Source organism: Mya arenaria, chromosome 16, assembly GCF_026914265.1.
Source record: "Mya arenaria isolate MELC-2E11 chromosome 16, ASM2691426v1".
NCBI lineage: Eukaryota > Metazoa > Mollusca > Bivalvia > Myida > Myidae > Mya > Mya arenaria.
The window spans coordinates 52131775-52155461 of record NC_069137.1 but is presented as its reverse complement, the minus strand read 5'-3'; the positions used below and the strand labels follow the sequence as shown (position 1 = coordinate 52155461).

The following is a 23687-nucleotide window of genomic DNA, read 5'->3' as shown; positions in this document are numbered from 1 at the left end:
CTAAACAGTCATTAAGATTGGATATATATATATATATATATATATATATATATATATATATATATATATATATATATATATATATATATATATAACCCGCTAATGTTCCACGTGCTATATATTTATTATCGTTACACAGTCCGTCTATAAAATAATTTACTCAAAATATCAAACGCAGAAAGTGATTTTATCTACACATGCATCTGATGACATATATAAAATGTTCACATGGTCCGTTTAAGCAAATTCGTTGCCAACAGTATCAACACTAAAAGTAACATGCTTTCATAAAGATTGTCTCCATCAGATGCAAAGTAGAACGCCAAAACGTAATGTTTCTATAAAACATGAAAGACATTTCCTCATTTCAAAACATCTTTTCTGCTATTTCATAATTTATTTTAAGTGCATCCTTTTCCATTGTATTAATGATGTTCCACAGCAATCTCCTGGTATCATTGTGATAATGATAACCTGCAAAAATAGATCCTATTATTGGTAACACAATTTTCCCTAGAGTTCCTGCAATATTCATCGCGACGGACGCAACAATACCATCTTCAGTGAAATTGATATCGCGGGAAGCCAAATGTAATCCATCAATTTTGATCGAGTAATCATGTTCTATTTTTTTTAACGATTCGTCGTCGAGATAGAACTGCTGACGATAAAATTTCGCTTCACCCAATATAATGGCTGCATCAATTCCAATGCTCACAACAGGCAGAGGTACTGCTCCAAAGATGCCAGAAGCTAATGCCATATAAGTAGCTCTTTTCTTCAACACGTCAACCTTTTCGCTGATCGTTTTCTTTGTTATCGTCGGAAGCCACAATACCAAGGCTTGCTTCTTTATCTTTGGTGTCGATTCGATCAAATTATCTGTTAAAGCTGGAGAGTCGTATTTACGTACGTCTTTCAGAAGCGATGAGATCAGGTAAACAGGGGCTAAGATTTGAAGGTCCCTAAGACAGGCTTCCAAATCCTCTTTCACTATTTTCTGGGTTTCTTTATCGCCCCTGTTGAAATCGCGCTTATTATTTTCTATGTCGATGTCGATTTTTGATCTGACAAGATAAAAATGTTTCCCTTTTTTTTCAACCTCTTTGGCAAGCCAAGCATCGTTCTCCGTAAATCTCGAACATGATATAATGACAAAAAAATCGTACTTCTCAAAATTTACCATCTGCAAGTAGGAATTATTAGGATAATTCGAAGTTCCAATTCCAGGGAGGTCGTACAGAGCAACATTGGCCATCTTCGGATGTTGGTATTTTGTAACTGTACGTGTGGTTTCTGTAACACCAACCCCTGCAGCAAGACGGTCTGATGGGAGTAACCCGCGACAGGTGTTGATGAAACTCGATTTTCCAGCACCGGGAGTTCCCGTAACTGCAATGTGAAGAGGTGTTTCTTTCCATTTGTCAATTTTCCTAAGAATTAGACTCTTAAAACCTAAAGGACCGTTTTTGTTGTATTCATCCAATAACTCTTTCTGCTCTTCTAATGGAATGGATTCTGATGCCATAGTGCCTTAAATAAAACATATTTGCATGTGAGAAAACAGATTTTTGATTTTAGTAATAATTATTAATTATTAAGCATTATTATAACATATAGCAAAGACATCATCACCCAGAAAGATGTAGGCCAATTCAACGTCGTCGTTGGGCATTGGCGCTGTAGTAGGCAGATTCAGCATACATTGTTCAATGCACTCCTTCAAAATTGATTTTTATGGTGATAATATTAATAGAAGAAAAAACATACTGCAGTAATGTTTATCTAATTTAACTTTTCCAAATTCCTTATTTTAACTTCTACAATTTATCTTTAAATCGTGAATGTTTAAAAAAGTGAATTGTGAAATAGAAATATATTGTTGAAAAACCTGTTATGAGAAGTGTGAATTATACAATTTGAAGTTACTCATTGTCTAAAGATTTTTTTATTTTTTAAATATTGTTACAAAGTGAATGAATACTCGTTAGTTTCATTAAGTCTAAATGATTTCGAAATTTTGTGTTTAATTGTCTTGTATCAATCAGCCTGAAAGGACATTGGTAGTGATTGATGTGTTAGTTGTTGGGGTATTCGTGCTAATGGTGGTATCGATGCTAGTCGTAGTGGTTATAATGGTAGTTGTAATTTTGGAAGTGATTATGTAAATGCTTGTAGTGTTCTATGTTGTAGTGGTAGTGATTTAGGCAGTGGTAGTGGTAGTGGTGGTATTGGTTGCAAAATAAGTGGTGAGGGTGGTTGTGGTGGCGGTGATGTTGGTGGTGGAAGTAGTGGTGTTAAGAAGGTGAAGATGATAATTGTGGTTGTAACCTTACTTGTAGTGATAGTGAGATTAGTGGAAGTCATGACAATCGTAGTTGCTGTGGTAGAGTTAGTATGTGTAGTTGTAGTATCATCCGTACTACTGACGCAATAGTGGTGGAAGTGCAGGTAGTTGGAATTGTTTTAGGGGTGATAGTGATGGTAGAGGTAATGGACGAAATGGTTTTGGAAGAGGTAGTTGAAGGAATAGTGGTGGAAGAGACAGTGGACGTAATAGTAGAAGCAGAGGTACTGGACGGAATAGTAGTGGTAAAGATAGTGGACGGAATAGATGTGGTATAGGTTGTGGGCGGAATAGTGGTGGTAGAGGTAGTGGAAGGAAAGGTTGTGGTGGAGGTAGTGGACGGAATAGATATGGTAGAGGTAATGGGCGGAATAGTGGTGGAAGAGATAGTGGACGGAATAGTGGTGGAAGAGATAGTGGACGGTACAGTAGTTGTAGAGGCAGTGTACGGAACAGTAGTGATAGAGGTAGTGTACGAAATAGTGGGGTAGAGGTAGTGTACGATAGAGTGGTGGAAGAGGTAGTGTACGGAACAGTGGTGGTAGAGGAAGTTGACGGAATAGTGGTTGAGGAAATGGACTAAAGCGTGCTGGTAATGGTTGAAGTGGTAGAGCCGATAGTGGTGGTAGTGGCGAAAATGTGATGATAGTGGTGGTATTGGTTGAAGTGGTAGTGCTTATATGAACACATTTTCTGTTTAGATCTTTATGTTATTCTTGTTTCGGAGTTTTATTCTTATTTTAATTTATTTTTCTTAATATCCCACTTGATGAACATATTTTGTTATATTTTCTATTTCCTGTTCGTTGAAAAAAAGGTATCCGATGCTCTTTTTTCATAGTTTATTTTTCATTTCGTAAAAAGTGCAAACATTTTACGAACACTAATTTATGAACATTTATTAATGCATCTATGTTCCAAATAATAACAGTAAATGCAAAATAGCGTTTTAAATTTTAACAGGGCATGAAAGCATCATCATATTAGTACGCCGCCTTTTATTGAATGAAAGTTTGAAGGATTAAACGATCGAAATGATTGCGGATAATCATTGGATGAAAACATTGTTATTAATTATAGGGTTTATTTTATGATACATTCAGTCAACCCTAACTGTCAGAGACCAGTTTGATTCGCAAGAAGACAGGTCGTTGTTCAGGTAAAGTGTGAAGACCATGCTAGGTTGTTGACAAATTTGGAGGCGTTGTAGGAGTAAAAAAATCATCCGTTTATCTGTTATTTTTTGTGTGAAATTCCGGGGATTCCTACGTATTACAATGACAAGTTTTAAAATATATTTGAACGACGAAATTAAATCGGGTTTTTGTTCGAGCAATTCCGTTGAAATGAAAGCAATTGTTCAAACATTTATCTTCAAAGTTTAAGACAACATTTAATAAAAAAAAGATCATATTTTTTATAAACGATAATTTGCTTATTTCCAAATATAAATTATTTAAACAAATGCAGCCTTTATTTAATTTTAAATTATTTTTGGCAACATTTTCTTGTTCAAGAATAACGTGTTTGATGTTGATCTAGGGAAATATATCAAATGGATTATAATAGACATTCTTAAATTTGATATTTTTACTTCTTGGTTTGCAGTGAAAATATCAAATCTATATTTCACTTTTCACTGATGAATATCCATATTTCATCGAAAAGCATGACCAACCTTTTCTTTAGAATGTCGCTGTTTCACATTTAAGAAGAAATATTTATCAATACCGCCCCTGTCATTGAAGGGAGGGGTGCTGTAGGAAACTATCGGGTCAGATTTACTTTTCTTTTTTAAGATATTAGATAAATTTCAAACTAGTAATTAACTAAATGCAAATGAAATGTTAGCGGAAATGATAGGCTGAGTCTAAAATGTTAGAAATATTTAAATTCATAAAATATTTTACCCTCTTGACGATTCTTGTTTTTTTTCCCCAATAACTCTTTCTGCTCTTCTAATGGAATGGAGTTTGATGCCATAGTGCCTTAAATAAAACATGTTTGCATGTGACAAAACAGATTTTTTGATTTTAGTAAGGCAATAGTGCAATATTATGACAGATTTGGTTTTAAGGGTGCTAATATATAATGATTATCTAATTCAACTTTTCAAAATTCATTATTTACAGATAGAGATAGTTGACGGCAAAGTGGTGGTAGAGGTAGAAGACGGAAGAGTGGTGGTAGATGAAGTGGACTCAATAGTTGTGGAAGAGTTAGTGGACGGAATTGTGGTGGTAAAAGTAGTGGATGCAATAATGGTGGTAGAGGTAGTGGACGAAATAATGGTGGTTTAGGTTATGGACGGAATAGTGGTTAAAGATGAAGTGGACAAAATAGTGGTGGAAGAGGTATTGAACGGAATAATGGTGGTAGAGAAGTGGCCGGAAATGTTGTGCAAGAGTTAGTGAACGGAATAATGGCGGTATAAGTAGTTGAGAGAATTGTGGTGGAAGAGATAGTTGAAGGCAAAGTGGTGGTAGAGGTAGTGGACGGAATTGTTGTTGAAGAGGTAGTATACGAAATAATGGTGTAAGCGGTAATGTAAGTAAAAGTGTTGGTAGACGTAGTGAACCGAATAGTGGTGGTAGAAGTAGTGGACGGAATAATGGTGGTAGAGGTAGAGGACGCAATATTGGTGGTAGAGGCAGTGGACAGAATAGTTGTGGTAGATGTAGTGGACGGAATAATGGTGGTAGGGGCAGAGGATGGAATATTGGTGCTAGAAGAAGTGGACGGAATAGTGGTGGTAGATATCGTGGACAGAATAGTTGTGGTAGAGGTATTGGACGGAATAGTGGTGGTAGATGTAGTTGACGGGAAAATGGTGGAAGAGATAGTGGCCGGAACAATGTTTGTAGAGGTAGTGGACGGAAAATTGGTGAGAGCGGTAGTGGAAGGAACAGTGGTGCTAAAGGTAGTGGACGGAATAGTGGTGGTAGATAAAGCTGACAGAAAAGTGGTGGAAGAGGTAGTAGTGTACAAATTAATGGTGGTAGTGGTATTGGACGGAATAATTGTAGTAGAGGTAGTGGAATAAATAATGGTGGTATTGGTAGTGGACGGAAAAGTGGTGGTAGAGGTAGTGGACGGAATATTGGTCGTATAAGTATTCGACGGAATAGTGGTGGTAAGGGTAGTAAACGGAATAGTGGTAGTAGAGGTAGTGGACGGAAAAGTGGTGGTAAAGGTAGTAGGCGGAATAATGATGGTAAAGGTAGTGAACGGAATAGTGGTGGTAGAAGTAGTGGACGGATTAGTGGTGGTAGAGGTAGTGAACAGAATAGTTCTGGTAGAGGAAGTGAACGGAATAGTGGTGGTAGAGGTAGTGGACGGAATAGTGGTGGTAGATCAAGTGGACGGAATAGTGCTGGCAGAGGTTGCTGACGGAATAATGGTAGTAGAGGTAGTGGATGGAATAATGGTGGAGAGGTGGTGGACGGAATAGTGTTGGTAGAGTTAGTTGAGGGACTAGGGGTGGAAGAGGTATTGAACGGAATAATGGTGATAGAGAAGTGGACGGAAAAGGTGTGGAAGAAGTAGTGAATGGCATAATGGCGGTATAGGTAGTTGATAGAATAGTAGTGGTAGAGATAAATGACGGCAAAGTGGTGGTAGGGGTAGTGGACGGAATTGTTGTTGAAGAGGTAGTCGGCAGAATAGTGGTGAAGCGGTAATGGAGGCTATAGTGGTGGTAGAGGTAGTGGACGGAAAAATTGTGGTAGAGGTAGTGAATGGAATAGTGGCGGTATTGTTAGTTGAGAAAATAGTGGTGGTAGAGATAGTTGACGGTAAAGTAGTGGTAGAGGTAGTGGACGGAAGAGTGGTGGTAAAGGTAGAGAACGGAATAGTGCAGGTAAAGGTAGTGAACGGAATAGTGGTGGTAGAGGTAGTCGACGGAATAGTGGTGGTAGAGGCAGTGAACGGAATAGTGGTGGTAGAGGTAATGTACGGATTAATGGTGATAAATGTAGAAGACGGAAGAGTGGTGGAAGATAAAGTGGACTGAATAGTGGTGGTAGAGGAATTGAACGGATTAGTGGTGATAGAGGTAGACGAAGGAATATTGGTGGTAGATGAAGTCAACTGAATAGTGGTGGTAGAGGTAGTGGACGGAATAGTGGTGGTAAATGTAGTGGATGGAATAATGATGGTAGAGGTAGTGAATGGAATAGTGGTGGAAGAGGTAGTGAATAGAATAGTGGCGGTATTGTTAAATGAGAAAATAGTGGTGGTAGAGATAATTGACGGCAAAGTGGTGGTAGAGGTAGTGAACGGAATAGCGGTGGTAGAGGTTGTGGACGGAATAGTTATGGTAGTGGTGGTGAACGGAATAGTCGTGGTAGAGGTGGTGAACGGATAAGTGGTGATAAAGGTAGAAGACGGAATAGTGGTGGTAGATGAAGTGAACTGAATACTGGTGGTAGAGGTAGTGAACAGATTAGTGGTGGTAAAGGTAGTGGATGGAATAATGGTGTTAGATGTAGTGGATGGAATAGTGGTGGTTGAGGTAATGGCCGGAATAGTGGTGGTAGATCAAGTGGACGGAATAGTGCTGGTAGATGTAGCTGATGAAATATTTGTAGTAAAGGTAGTGGACGGAATACTGGTGGTAGAGGTTGTGGACGGAATATTGTTGGTAGAGTTAATTGACGGAATAGGGGTGGAAGAGGTATTAAACGGAATTATGGTGATAGAGAAAGGACGAAAAAGTTGTGGAAGAGGTAGTATACGGCATAGTGGCGGTAAAGGTAGTTAAAAGAATAGTGGTGGTAGAGGAAGTGGTCGGAAATGTTGTGAAAGAGGTAGTAGGCGGAATAGTGGTGTAAGCGGTAATGGAAGTTATAGTGGTGGCAGAGGTAGTTTAAGAAAGTGTGGTGGTAGAAGTAGTGAATGGAATAGTTGCGGTATTGGTAGTTGCGAAAATAGTGGTGGTAGAGATATCTGACGGAAAAGTGATGGTAGAGGTAGTGGACGGAATTGTTGTGGAAGAGGTAGTAGACGGAATATTGGTGTAAGCGGTAATGGAAGCTATAGTGGTGGTAGAGGTAGTGGACGCAATAATGGTGGTAGAGGTAGTCAATGGAATAGTGGCAGTATTGTTAGTTGAGAAAATAGTGGTGGTAGAGATAGTTGACGGTAAAGTAGCGGTAGAGGTAGTGGAAGGAAGAGTGGTGGTAGAAGTTATTGACGCAATAGTGGTGCTAGGAGAAATTGACGGCATAGTGGTGGTAGAAGTAGTGGACGGGATAGTGGTGTAAGAGATAGTGGCCGGAAGAGTGGTGGTAAAGGTAAAGAACGGAATAGTGCAGGTAAAGGTAGTGAACGGAATAGAGATGGTAGAGGTAGTCGACGGAATAGTGGTGGTAGAGGCAGTGAACGGAATAGTGGTGATAGAGGTAGACGAAGGAATATTGGTGGTAGATGAAGTCAACTGAATAGTGGTGGTAGAGATAGTGGACGGAATAGTTGTGGTAAAGGTAGTGGATGGAATAATGATGGTAGAGGTAGTGAATGGAATAGTGGTGGAAGAGGTAGTGAATGGAATAGTGGCGGTATTGTTAAATGAGAACATAGTGGTGATAGAGATAATTGACGGCAAAGTGGTGGTAGAGGTAGTGAACGGAATAGCGGTGGTAGAGGATGTGGACGGAATTGTTATGGTAGTGGTGGTGAACGGAAAAGTGGTGGTAGAGGTGGTGAACGGATTAGTGGTGATAAAGGTAGAAGACGGAATAGTGGTGGTAGATGAAGTGAACTGAATACTGGTGGTAGAGGTAGTGAACGGTTTAGTGGTGGTAAAGGTAGTGGATGGAATAATGGTGTTAGATGTAGTGGATGGAATAGTGGTGGTTGAGGTAGTGGCCGGAATAGTGGTGGTAGATCAAGTGGACGGAATAGTGCTGGTAGATGTAGCTGATGAAATATTTGTAGTAAAGGTAGTGGACGGAATACTGGTGGTAGAGGTTGTGGACGGAATACTGTTGGTAGAGTTAATTGACGGAATAGGGGTGGAAGAGGTATTAAACGGAATTATGGTGATAGAGAAATGGACTGAAAAGTTGTGGAAGAGGTAGTAGACGGCATAGTGGCGGTAAAGGTAGTTAAGAGAATAGTGGTGGTAGAGGTAGTGGTCGGAAATGTTGTGGAAGAGGTAGTAGGCGGAATAGTGGTGTAAGCGGTAATGGAAGTTATAGTGGTGGCAGAGGTAGTTTAAGAAAGTGTGGTGGTAGAAGTAGTGAATGGAATAGTTGCGGTATTGGTAGTTGCGAAAATAGTGGTGGTAGAGATAGCTGACGGAAAAGTGATGGTAGAGGTAGTGGACGGAATTGTTGTGGAAGAGGTAGTAGACGGAATATTGGTGTAAGCGGTAATGGAAGCTATAGTGGTGGTAGAGGTAGTGGACGCAATAATGGTGGTAGAGGTAGTCAATGGAATAGTGGCAGTATTGTTAGTTGAGAAAATAGTGGTGGTAGAGATAGTTGACGGTAAAGTAGCGGTAGAGGTAGTGGAAGGAAGAGTGGTGGTAGAAGTTATTGACGCAATAGTGGTGCTAGGAGAAGTTGACGGCATAGTGGTGGTAGAGGTATTTGACGGAATAGTGGTGGTAGAAGTAGTGGACGGGATAGTGGTGGAAGAGATAGTGGCCGGAACAATGTTGGTAGAGGTAGTGGACGGAAAAGTGGTGAGAGCGGTAGATGAAGGAATTGTGGTGGAAGAGGTAGAGGACGGAATAGTGGTGGTAGATGCAGTTGACAGAATAGTGGTGGAAGAGGTTGTAGTGTACGAACTAATGGTGGTACAGGTTTTGTACGGAATAATTGTAGTAGAGGTAGTGGAAGAAATAATGGTGGTATTGGTAGTGGACGGAAAAGATGTGGTAGAGGTAGTGGACGGAATATTGGTGGTAAAAGTATTCGACAGAATAGTGGTGGTAAGGGTAGTGAACGGAATAGTGGTGGTAGACGTAGTTGACGAAAGAGTGGTGGTAAAGGTAGTGAACGGAATAGTGGTGGTAAAGGTAGTGAACGGAATATTGGTGGTAGAGGTAGTGGACGGATTTGTGGTGGTTGGGGTAGTGAACGGAATAGTGGTGGTAAGGGTAGTGAACGGAATAGTGGTGATAGAGGTAGACGAAGGAATATTGGTGGTAGATGAAGTCAACTGAATAGTGGTGGTAGAGGTAGTGGACGGAATAGTGGTGGTAAAGGTAGTGGATGGAATAATGATGGTAGAGGTAGTGAATGGAATAGTGGTGGAAGAGTTAGTGAATGGAATAGTGGCGGTATTGTTAAATGAGAAAATAGTGGTGGTAGAGATAATTGACGGCAAAGTGGTGGTAGAGGTAGTGAACTGAATAGCGGTGGTAGAGGATGTGGACGGAATTGTTATGGTAGTGGTGGTGAACGGAAAAGTGGTGGTAGAGGTGGTGAACGGATTAGTGGTGATAAAGGTAGAAGACGGAATAGTGGTGGTAGATGAAGTGAACTGAATACTGGTGGTAGAATTAGTGAACGGTTTAGTGGTGGTAAAGGTAGTGGATGGAATAATGGTGTTAGATGTAGTGGATGGAATAGTGGTGGTTGAGGTAGTGGCCGGAATAGTGGTGGTAGATCAAGTGGACGGAATAGTGCTGGTAGATGTAGCTGATGAAATATTTGTAGTAAAGGTAGTGGACGGAATACTGTTGGTAGAGGTTGTGGACGGAATACTGTTGGTAGAGTTAATTGACGGAATAGGGGTGGAAGAGGTATTAAACGGAATAATGGTGATAGAGAAATGGACTGAAAAGTTGTGGAAGAGGTAGTAGACGGCATAGTGGCGGTAAAGGTAGTTAAGAGAATAGTGGTGGTAGAGGTAGTGGTCGGAAATGTTGTGGAAGAGGTAGTAGGCGGAATAGTGGTGTAAGCGGTAATGGAAGTTATAGTGGTGGCAGAGGTAGTTTAAGAAAGTGTGGTGGTAGAAGTAGTGAATGGAATAGTTGCGGTATTGGTAGTTGCGAAAATAGTGGTGGTAGAGATATCTGACGGAAAAGTGATGGTAGAGGTAGTGGACGGAATTGTTGTGGAAGAGGTAGTAGACGGAATATTGGTGTAAGCGGTAATGGAAGCTATAGTGGTGGTAGAGGTAGTGGACGCAATAATGGTGGTAGAGGTAGTCAATGGAATAGTGGCAGTATTGTTAGTTGAGAAAATAGTGGTGGTAGAGATAGTTGACGGTAAAGTAGCGGTAGAGGTAGTGGAAGGAAGAGTGGTGGTAGAAGTTATTGACGCAATAGTGGTGCTAGGAGAAGTTGACGGCATAGTGGTGGTAGAGGTATTTGACGGAATAGTGGTGGTAGAAGTAGTGGACGGGATAGTGGTGGAAGAGATAGTGGCCGGAACAATGTTGGTAGAGGTAGTGGACGGAAAAGTGGTGAGAGCGGTAGATGAAGGAATTGTGGTGGAAGAGGTAGAGGACGGAATAGTGGTGGTAGATGAAGTTGACAGAATAGTGGTGGAAGAGGTTGTAGTGTACGAACTAATGGTGGTACAGGTTTTGTACGGAATAATTGTAGTAGAGGTAGTGGAAGAAATAATGGTGGTATTGGTAGTGGACGGAATAGTGGTGGTATACTTTGCGGGCGGAATAGTGGTGATAGAGGTAGGGGACGGAATAGTGGTGGAAGAAGAAGTGGACGGAATAGTGCTGGCAGAAGTAGCTGACGGAATAGTGGTAGTAAAGGTAGTGGACGGAATAATGGTGGAGAGGTTATGGACGGAATAGTATTGGTAGAGTTAGTTGACGGACTAGGGGTGGAAGAGGTTTTGATCGAAGAAATGGACGTACAAGTTGTGGAAGAGGTTGTGAACGGCATAGTGGTGGTATAGGTAGTTAAGATAATAGTGGTGGTAGAGATAGTTGACGGCAAAGTCGTGGTAGAGGTAGTTTACGGAATTGTTGTAAAAGAGGTAATAGGCAGAATAGTGGTGTAAGCGGTAATGGAAGTTGTAGTAGTGGTAAAGGAAGTAGACGGAATAATGGTGTTAGATGTAATGAACGGAATAATGGTGGTAGAGGTAATGAACGGATTAGTTGTGATAGAGGTAGAAGACGGAATAGTTGTGGTAGATGAAGTGAACTGAATAGTGGTTGTAGAGGTAGTGGACGGAAAAGTGGTGGTAAAGGTAGTGGATGGAATAGTGGTGGTATACTTTGCGGGCGGAATAGTGGTAATAGAGGTAGGGGACGGAATAGTGGTGGAAGAAGAAGTGGACGGAATAGTGCTGGCAGAGGTAGCTGACGGAATAGTGGTAGTAAAGGTAGTGGACGGAATAATGGTGGAGAGGTCATGGACGGAATAGTGTTGGTAGAGTTAGTTGACGGACTAGGGGTGGAATAGGTTTTGATCGGAATAATTGTGATAGAGAAATGGACGTAAAAGTTGTGGAAGAGGTAGTGAACGGCATGGTGGCGGTATAGGTAGTTAAGATAAAAGTGGTGGTAGAGATAGTTGACGGCAAAGTGGTGGTAGAGGTAGTGGACGGAATTGTTGTGGAAGAGGTAGTAGGCGGAATAGTGGTGTGAGCGGTAATGGAAGTTATAGTGGTGGTAGAGGTAGTGGACGGAATAATGGTGGTAGAGGTAGTGAATGGAATAGTGGCGGTATTGTTAGTTGCGAAAATAGAGATAGTTTACAGCAAAGTGGTGGTAGAGGTAGTGGACGGAAAAGTGGTGGTAAAGATATTGAACGGAATAGTGCAGGTAAAGGTAGTGAACGGAAAAGTGGTGGTAGAGGTAGTGGACGGAAAAGTGGTGGTAGATGTAGTGAACGGAATAGTGGTGGTAGATGTAGTGAACGGATTAGTGGTGATAGAGGTAGAAGACGGAATAGTGGTGGTAGATGAAGTGAACGGAATAGTGGTGGTAGAGGTATTGAACGGATTAGTGGTGATAGAGGAAGAAGACGGAATAGTGGTAGTAGATGAAGTAAACTGAATAGTGGTGGTAGAGGTTGTGGACGGAATAGTGGTGGTAAAGGTAGTGGATGGAATAATGGTGATAGAGGTAGTAGACGGAATACTGGTGGTAGATAAAGTGGACGGAATAGTGCTTGTAGAGGTAGCTGGCGGAATAGTTGTAGTAAAGGTAGTTGACGGAATACTGGTGGTAGAGGTTGTGGACGGAATTGTGGTGGTAGATGTCGTTGACGGAATAGTGGTGGTAGAGGTAGGGGACGGAATAGTGGTGGAAGAAGAAGTGGACGGAATAGTGCTGGCAGAAGTAGCTGACGGAATAGTGGTAGTAAAGGTAGTGGACGGAATAATGGTGGAGAGGTTATGGACGGAATAGTATTGGTAGAGTTAGTTGACGGACTAGGGGTGGAAGAGGTTTTGATCGAAGAAATGGACGTACAAGTTGTGGAAGAGGTAGTGAACGGCATAGTGGTGGTATAGGTAGTTAAGATAATAGTGGTGGTAGAGATAGTTGACGGCAAAGTCGTGGTAGAGGTAGTTTACGGAATTGTTGTAAAAGAGGTAATAGGCAGAATAGTGGTGTAAGCGGTACTGGAAGTTGTAGTAGTGGTAAAGGAAGTAGACGGAATAATGGTGTTAGATGTAATGAACGGAATAATGGTGGTAGAGGTAATGAACGGATTAGTTGTGATAGAGGTAGAAGACGGAATAGTTGTGGTAGATGAAGTGAACTGAATAGTGGTTGTAGAGGTAGTGGACGGAAAAGTGGTGGTAAAGGTAGTGGTTGAATAGTGGTGGTATACTTTGCGGGCGGAATAGTGGTAATAGAGGTAGGGGACGGAATAGTGGTGGAAGAAGAAGTGGACGGAATAGTGCTGGCAGAGGTAGCTGACGGAATAGTGGTAGTAAAGGTAGTGGACGGAATAATGGTGGAGAGGTTATGGACGGAATAGTGTTGGTAGAGTTAGTTGACGGACTAGGGGTGAAAGAGGTTTTGATCGGAATAATTGTGATAGAGAAATGGACGTAAAAGTTGTGGAAGAGGTAGTGAACGGCATGGTGGTGGTATAGGTAGTTAAGATAAAAGTGGTGGTAGAGATAGTTGACGGCAAAGTGGTGGTAGAGGTAGTGGACGGAATTGTTGTGGAAGAGGTAGTAGGCGGAATAGTGGTGTAAGCGGTAATGGAAGTTATAGTGGTGGTAGAGGTAGTGGACGGAATAATGGTGGTAGAGGTAGTGAATGGAATAGTGGCGGTATTGTTAGTTGCGAAAATAGAGATAGTTTACAGCAAAGTGGTGGTAGAGGTAGTGGACGGAAAAGTGGTGGTAAAGATATTGAACGGAATAGTGCAGGTAAAGGTAGTGAACGGAAAAGTGGTGGTAGAGGTAGTGGACGGAAAAGTGGTGGTAGATGTAGTGAACGGAATAGTGGTGGTAGATGTAGTGAACGGATTAGTGGTGATAGAGGTAGAAGACGGAATAGTGGTGGTAGATGAAGTGAACGGAATAGTGGTGGTAGAGGTATTGGACGGATTAGTGGTGATAGAGGTAGAAGACGGAATAGTGGTAGTAGATGAAGTGAACTGAATAGTGGTGGTAGAGGTTGTGGACGGAATAGTGGTGGTAAAGGTAGTGGATGGAATAATGGTGATAGAGGTAGTAGACGGAATACTGGTGGTAGATAAAGTGGACGGAATAGTGCTTGTAGAGGTAGCTGGCGGAATAGTTGTAGTAAAGGTAGTTGACGGAATACTGGTGGTAGAGGTTGTGGACGGAATTGTGGTGGTAGATGTCGTTGACGGAATAGTGGTGGTAGAGGTATTGAACGGAATAATGGTGGTAGATGAAGTGGACGGAATAGTGGTGGTAGATGTAACTGACGGAATAGTGGTGGTAGATGTAGTGGATGGAATTGTGGTGGTGATGTATTGGATGGAATAGTTGTAGAAGAGGTATTGGGCGGAATAGTGGTGGTAGAGGGAATGGACGAAACAGTGATGGCCGTGAACGGAACAGTGTAGGTAGAGGTAGTTGTCGGAATAGTAGTGAAGTTGAATGAATCGTATTGGAAGAGGTAGTGGTTGGAATAGTGGTGAAAGAAGTAGTGGACGGAATAGTGGTGGTAGAGGTAGTGGAAGGAACTGTGTTGGTATAGATGTTGGACGGAATAGTGGTGGTAAAGGTAATGGACGAAACTTTGGTGGTATTAGTAGTGCATCTTTCTATAACTTATCATCGATGATAACATTAAAATTAAAATTCAAAAATAATGTTTCAAAATAAGTGTGAATATATTATATGTGTAAATATATTCCTATTTGTGAATTACACAGACTCAGCAGGGCCCAAATCTGTAAATCAAAAAACTAAACATTTAGAAACCATTGAATGTCTCTATAACCTAGCTATTAATACATACATATCATGGATCAAACATTACTTTTTACCTATAGTTTTGTTCAAAACATGATGAACTACAGAAAAGTTTCAAAAAAGCTTTTGACCTTTTTGTCGGCAATTAAATACATACAAAAACGTACCTCTTAACTTGATAATAATTTATTATGATAAGTGTAAAAGTGTTTTTGTTTGCAATTATTATTTTGCTCCAGATTTGTATATCATTGAAATAAAATTATCATCCTAAATCACGCAAACCTAGTCATGATGAGGTCACGTGGAACGTAAGTTTGGGATAGGTCTGAATATGTTACCATTAAGGTACATGTACCATCACGTAATCAAAATGGAAAATTATTATTTTATTTGATTGATTAAAGGCATTCTTTACAAACAAACAATTGCTAGACTGATTAAAAAGACAACATCAAGATACAAAAAAAAGTATGTCTTATACCGTTATCATAAACTTTAGGGCACATTTAATTGATATTAAATAACTCGCCCCCGAAACCGTAGGCTACGGTCTTTTTACAGCTTGGTTTATGAAATTTAAGACCGAATTCATCAAAGCTCAGAAAAAAGCTCGAGGATGTTTTGCTTATTTAAAATAATTTGAGTTTTAATAAATTGGTAAACTTTTTATCCAATATTATACTGTTCATAAATACCAAAAGCTCAAAATCTCTTAGTGTCGAGTCATCTTATTCGCACTAGACCTACGATCGCATGATAATGTAAGCAACTAAGATATTGTTAATGAGTGTAGGCACTCGTCTGCGACTTCAAATCGTTGATAACAACAGACATTGGGTCTTAAATGATCCCAAATCGAGCGTCTATGTCGCACCAAAGGGCCTTTATGTATTTTGAGATTGCAATCACGTGTTCAATAGGATTTTTATTGCAAATAGTTTCACGCATTAACGACGATTACCTTTGAATTGTTGCAGGACCTTTTTTATCGATCGCCAACGATTTGCAGTCGAAGGCTAATATTATAATATCGTAACTCATCGTAAGGCATAATGTACTCAGCCTTTTTAATAGTTGCTATAAAAGAGGCTTCAAATATTGGCTGAAAAGACCTAAAGGCGCACAATATAACTTGGTGCAAAACTCTTTTTTAATTGTTATGCTCATGTAATCATATTTACTTATTTGACCAAAATAAAACAAATAATGATCTGTTATCAATTTTCTGTACTCAAGGCTTTTTATTTAAACCTTTTGTTATAAAAACCGCTAAAATCTAACTTGATTATTCTGTATGGTCAGGTCATTGCTGTATGTATTTTATGTATTTGTTCGGCATGCCCCCTAAATCATTGCTTGTGACACGTTTTTTGTTGTTGTTTTCTGTTCAGCTGTTTAACGCTATATCAGTCTAGTTCATAGGTAAAGCATAATCAAAATATTTATCAATCGCGTTTCACACGTTAAACATTATTTATACTTAAACGATGCGGATAGTTTACAGATAATTTGATTCCAAGTTCCAACTTATGTACAAATAAAGTATCTGACATTAAAGCACCTTGAACACGGGTTGAAAACGAGCTATCATAGAATTCAGTGTATACATGAAACCTCATAAAACGTTACTATAAAACAAATTCAAAATAAATAAAACAAAAACACATACCTTAATTCCTAAAAACCTTAATTAAGTTCAGATCTTTGAAACATTAATTAATGTATAATTTATTTTTTTCGTAAACCTCTAAAGTCCATCTTTCCTCCACAGAATGCGCTTTTGGAGTGACACTGAGCACAGCAGTGTTTACCTGGTATCAAAGGCGTACACAAAAGAATTGCGCACCCAGCAATAACACTGATGCGAAACAGTGGCTCCAGCTTTTATAATAGCTGTATATAAAAGAAGAGTCAATTGACACTTCCGAGATAGCGCAAATGAGTGGACATCATTATAATAAGCAAGAATGACTCTTTATTTTAACTATTATTGCGTTTTTGAGGGTTTATTTTGAAAAATCGGGGAATGCAGTGCCATATACATATGGTTAATCTTCACACGCGGTTTGATTAATTTGTAGACATGTTGTTAATGGAGTTATAAGAACGATTCTCCCATCAAACACATGCATGTTTACAAGAGAAAGTATAAAAGGTTAATCAATGTTCAACTGAGTTTTACTAAACAAGATTTAAAGAAAAAAGACAGTAATACTGAGTGCTTCTATTTTGTCGTGAATGAACATCCGATAGTGAGCGCAGCAATCTTAGCAATGTCTTCGGGGCTAAATCATTATTTTATGCCATTACCAACTTGCTATTGGATGACGCAAAACTTGAAAAGCCGGCGACCCAGTGCAGAATTCAAAATTCAAATGATTAATTATAATGGGTCAAAGAACAGTATATAATCGAAGAAAGATTTAATAGACGAAAAACTGGTCGGCCAAGTTCCACCAACCGCTCGTACATGGTTTGATATTAATACTTAAACTCCTGAAATTCACCAAACCTTTTTAAGATGCAATTATCGTTAAACTTCATCATTATATACTTAAATAGCACAACAACAGTATGCATTATTATTACGATAATATAAAGACATACACACCTTATGAATATCCTTGTCCCTTTGATATATAGAATGAAATGAATATACATATATCTAACAGGACAAAATAGGTCTTGGTGAGACTGAAACCTAAAGCAGTTAATGCTTCGCATCTGTCTTTCTGAATTGGAATATATCGGGAAGTAGTACACAGATTTTATAAAGTAATCTTCATTTAAGTAAAAATAATGCATTTGAAATAAGCCGATATTTATTATCGAAACATGCATCATTCTATAGCGTATTGGCTTAGCCTTCATTCTTTGGCTCTAGCTCCCTAGCTTTTGTCTCCAGCTCAACCCAGATAAAAATATTAACATGCTTATTCCGGGAAACAGGCGGTCATATCAATACACAACGAAATAAAAACACCGATTTTAATTAAAATGTAAGATATTTTAGTGAAATTCAGCTTAAAGTTGATGAAAATGTTCTACTTTCGTTTTTTAACCATGCATGTGTTTGATGGGAGAATCGTTTTTATTATTATTTTATTAACAGTACCTTAACAAACTAACCGAAATAAGTGTGAAATTAAAACATATTAATATAGCACCGCAATCCCCGATAGCTCAAATAAGCCCTTATAATCGTGATGTTTGGTTAACTTACAAGTCATACTTGTTTTTTTTAATGATTTCCGCTCATTTGCTTTATCTCGGAGTGTCAAAGGCTCTTTTTATATACCGCTGCCAAAAGAGCTGGAACCACTGTTTCGCATCTGTGATTTATGGAAGTGTCAAGTAACATTCATATTTAAGATTTTGGTGAAAAAGTTAAAACGTGTCTTTGAAACAAAATGTCAATATTTCAAAGTTAAGTTCATGATTTATACTTTAATCATGTGAACAGTATTAAACATTACAGAATGTATCCATAGTTGTTGAAAAGTAGCCTTTAATTGTCAGAAGGTTTAGATATCAATTTTTGGTCTAAGCAATCGCTATGCAATGCAGGAATAAGCAATTTGTCTACACATGTATATTTTTTTCTGAAAAAGAATGCCTCAATTTAATGCTTTCAGTTAAACTCATCAGAATACGTTGAAAAAAGTGATTACAGCCAAGTCTATGTTATCCTGGATCACCTAACTAACAAGTATTTTATTAATTAACTATTGCGTATGGGACGAAATTTTGGATAAGATATTATAATAATGATGTCATCAAAACAAAACAAAATATACAAGAATGTCCGGAACAGTGATGACAGAAATACATTTAAACAAACGTTTACTTCTTGATAAATCAACTGAAATTCACAAGGTTTTGTATCACAATGGACACTGCAGTATGTGTTTGACTTTCACCAGACCTTCGCACATTTATTTCAATAACATAATTTAACCTAAATGCATAAAAATGAAATTCTTTGCCAGTTAATTCTTACTACCAATATAGTCAGCGACCACGCATTCTTCAAAATATAAACATTCGACAATTGAATGATATGAAAGGGCCACAATAGAAATAAGAGTATTCTCTGTTTTGTGTCATGCTTGGATTGGTGTGACTGTCATGGTTTCTGATAATATCAAGTATGTATTATGTTATTTACTTTAGGTGTTGTTTATTTTCAATGTCCATGTACGTGCATTCTTTTCTGAAATAATTGTTACCTATCTTTATCTTATTCATATATATGGATATATTCAGATCCACGCGTAAGTTCGAACACTTAATTGGATTTAGTAAAAAAAGCGGTCTCATTGCTTTCTGGAAACTGAAATATGATGTTTATTGCAATTAAATACAATTTGGCAATCGACTGCACTGCAATGAATGTACTGCAATCATGTCAGATTTTTAATAACATTCTATAAGTTTCGTGATTAATTCGACCCCCAAATCGGTTCATTCTAATTAACCATTGCAGTTTGAAATGATTCAGCCAATCTAATGATAAGAATAGTTTAATCATCGTTTGCCCCAAACATCGCACAATGAGTATTAGTCTAGATATCAAGATGTCAATTTACCTTTATGCAGCTAACACTCACGCAAATAAATTATTCCATTAGACAATATAAACTGTAAGATCAGCAGGGGACGGATCACATATCCCCTGTCCGTAAAGGATACATTAAGATAAAAACAAATTTGACATGCAATCTTTTGACGTGGTTATCATATTACCACTTTGCACCGATTCTTTGTTCGGAGCAGTTATGAATAGTCTAAAGTATCTGTATGCTATTACAAACTTTATGAAGATAATTAGTTTATAACGAGGTCCCGTTGTTTTCAATGCAATCAGGTATCTGTTTTTAAAACCCGCTACAAACTTACACGCAGCAGAACAAAGATAAATCCGTGGGTCTAGTTTTATCTTACTTTAATCTCAGAAATCTAGATATATTTGACAGCTTAAATACCGTACGATGTTTAAGACACCTCAGTAATTAGGTAATTACTTCAATTTCCATACCGAAAAGCAATCAGTTTTCATTGTCCATAATGATTACTTTAATTGCATAGAAATACCTTTTAAATGACAGTTGCGAAACGCTTATATACATAATTCTTCAAGAAAATTGAAATATATATTGATTATGAATAGAGTTATTTAGAGAAAAACAAAAAAGTTCCATTAGTATATAGTGCCAAATAAGGATTTCAATAAAAAAACAGTGTCAAATAATATGAATTTTGACCTGAAGCATACAATTTTAAACATTTCAGACAATATTAAGCAAATATTTCCTTCTAAGCCATTTTTGAGTGTCAGATTATACGAAGTGCCTGACACACCACAGACATACCACATTATAGCGACAACAGACATACCATATTTTTTAAAATACCCTGTCATATCATATACCAAGTACCACGGACATACCACATACCACAGACATACCATTTACTAAAAACAACATGCATACCATGTACCAAGTACCATGGAAATACCACATACTCGATACCACAGAAACACCATATAACAAAAGCAACAGGCATACCATATACCAAGTACCATGGAAATACCACATACTCAATACCACAGACACACCATATACTTAATACCACAGACATACCATATAAGTACCAACATTTCGCGAACTAAACGCCACTTCCACACCACACACTAAATACCACAGACACACCACATATTAAATACCACAGACATACCATACACCAAGTACCAAAGACATACCATATAAATACCAATATTGTACATACTAAATACCACTGCCAAATCCAACACTTCATGCCACAGACACAGCACATACGAAATACAACAGACAAACCACATACTAAATATCACAGACATTCCATATACTGAATATAACAGACTTATCACATACAAAATACAACAGACAAACCACACACTAAATACCACAGACACACTTCTTACTAAATACCGTAGAAATAAAATATACTAAATGCAAGAGATTTATCATTTACTAAATACAACAGACATATCACATATTAAATACCACAGACATAAAACATACTAAATACAACAGACATACAGCATACTACACCACAGACATACACAATACTAAATACCTCAGACATACCACGTACTAAATACTACTGACATATCATATCCTAAATGCAACAGACTTAACGCAAAGCAAATGCAACAGACATACAACGTACTAAATACCACATACATACAACACACTAAATACCACAGACATACCGCATACTAAATACCACTGACATATCATATCCTAAATGCATCAGACTTAACACATACCAAATACAACAGACATACAACATACTTAATACCATACACATGCCAAATAATAAATACAACAAACATACCAAATTCTTAATGCAACAGACTTAACACATACCAAATACAACAGACATAAAACAGACTAAACACCACAAACATTCCACATACTAAATACCACAGACTTACCTTTTTTAAAAAGCACAACATACCACATACTAAACATACTAAATACTATAGGCATACCAAATTCCAAACACAACAGACATACCACATACTAAATACATCAGACATACATCATACTAAATACCAGATACTAAATACCACCGACATAACTCATACTAAATACAGTAGAAATACCGAAATACCGAATACTAAATACCACATACCACAGACATTACTCATACCCAAACTATCGGACATACCGCAAACACTACACTCTTAATACACTATACATAACTCATACTAAATATCACACACATACCTCATACTTAATTCCAATAATCATATCACATGCTAAATACCACACACTTTAAACCACAGACATTTCACATACTAATCAGCACATACATACTAAATAACACATATTAAACACCACATGCTAAATACCATAGACATGCCAGACACTAAATAACACAGACGTACGACACACTAAATACCATAGATATTCCACAAACTGAAAACCACAGAAATACCACCATACCACATGATAAGTACCGCATACAAACCACATGCTAAATACTACAGACTTACTTCATACTAAACACCACAGATATACCACATACTAGATACCACATACTAATGGAACATATTAAATACCAAAAACATACCACATACTAAACACCTACAACATACGTACTACACACTTGAAATCACAGACATATCACGTACAAACCACACACTAAATAATATAACCATATACTGAATACCAAAACCATACCATACACTAAATACCAAAGACATAACACCATACCACAAACTAACTACCACAGACATACCACATCTGAAATACCACAGACACATCACAAGATAAATACCACAAACATAACTTATACTTTATACCACATACATACCTAAATGGACATACCAAGGACAAATCACATACTAAATACCACAGATATAGCACAAACTAAATACAACAAGCATACAACAAACTAAATACCACATACATACCATAAACTAAATATCACAGACCTAATTCATATAAATACCACACACGTACCTCATTCTTAACACCACATATATACCATATACTAAATACCAGGGACATACAACATAATAAATATGAAGTAAGGTACATTTGTGGTGAAATTATTTGTGAATATTTTTAATGCATAATTCTTCAATTTGCTAAAATTGATAATTTTGTATTGTGTCAGTTGTTGTTGTTTTTGATTTTCAAAAGACATCTTGACATTATTTGTGGAACTGCAGTTTTAATCTTTTTGTTTAAATAAGAAATTAGGCAGTTTTTTAAGGAGCGTGAAATGCCAGATGATAATATGGATTGAGTCTGGACTAATGTTGTATTTCTCAATTGTTTAATATTGTTTTGGCTTATTGTTTATTCAGTATTTTTAGCACATTTCATTGTATGGTGCAGTAAGCCACCTGACACATAGACTTCAAAGTCTTAGAGTAATTAGCAAGTCTTACTTACTTGTCTTATTTGCATATTTATATTGTAAATTTTGATTGGTCATAGGATCCTTTCCAGAATTTTGTTTAAAGAATTTTAATTGGTAAAATTTAATATGTCCCCTCCTACTATTTTCTCATTGGAAGAGGACATTTTGTAAATAGGTACTTATAGAGAATTTTAGAAGAAAAAAGGGGCTTAACTGGATTTTTGACTTTCAATTAGGAAACACCTGAATTCTTTTAAGTGGCATAACCGTAGCCACAATGGCATAACAAGAGACTTCTAAATAGTCCGGCCACATATGAAGATTTCATATAACTGTACATGAAACAAACTTTTATACTGAATTCACAATTGGACTAATGCTACTTGTTATTTGTTACCTGTGAGTTGAAAAGAACTTTATGCACAAAATAAACGAATGGAAAACTTGAACAAGTCTCTGTGTTAGAAACTACATCTGCCCAACTGATTTAATCTAAGGCTGACCAACGGTGTCTGTCAGCAGGGGCTGAAGAACAGGAGGCACAGGGGCTCTACCGAGCTAAATCCCCAATCATTCGAAGTACCCCCTGTGACCGCGTCAGCGGGCGTGCGCCCAAGTCTTAGCGAAAGACTGCGCGTCAGGGTAGCACTACTTGCGAGAGTGGCCACCAAAGAGAAACCGACCGGCCACACACCCTGTGACAAATACATACCACATACTAAATACCACAGACACACCATTCACGTAATACCACAGACATACCATATGCCGAATACCAGAGACATACAACATACTTAATATCACAACAAATCGCATACTAAATACCACATATATGTCACATACTAAATGCATACCATATACCAAACACCACAGACATACCGTAGACTATATACATTCCACTTCCTAAATGCATACCATATACTAAACATCACAGACATACTACATGCTTAAAACATACTACATACCAAACACCACAGACATACCACATGTTATATGCATACCATATACCAAGCACTACAGACATGCCACATACTAAATACATACCACATACTAAACACCACAGACATACCTCATACTTAATGTATGTC

The 23687-nt window shown here is 38.1% G+C and overlaps 1 protein-coding gene and 1 pseudogene across 3 annotated transcripts; one reads left to right on the top strand and one right to left on the bottom strand.

Moving 5' to 3' along the window:
• Window positions 1-103: 103 nt before the first annotated feature.
• On the bottom strand, window positions 104-16479 carry LOC128221028 (T-cell-specific guanine nucleotide triphosphate-binding protein 2-like). Of its 3 annotated transcripts, none has more exons than XM_052929431.1 (3): window positions 16352-16479; window positions 4258-4335; window positions 104-1533 (listed from the first exon to the last, which is right to left on the bottom strand). In XM_052929431.1, exons 2-3 carry the CDS (start codon window positions 4328-4330, stop codon window positions 368-370), a joined length of 1239 nt encoding a protein of 412 aa, XP_052785391.1. In that variant the 5' UTR covers window positions 4331-4335; window positions 16352-16479; the 3' UTR covers window positions 104-367. The 3 variants fall into 3 exon arrangements, with proteins under 3 accessions (XP_052785391.1, XP_052785393.1, XP_052785392.1); XM_052929433.1 differs by having other exon boundaries at window positions 104-1392; XM_052929432.1 differs by lacking the exon at window positions 4258-4335 and having other exon boundaries at window positions 16352-16460.
• On the top strand, window positions 8170-9937 carry LOC128221787 (uncharacterized; annotated as a pseudogene).
• Window positions 16480-23687: the final 7208 nt, after the last annotated feature.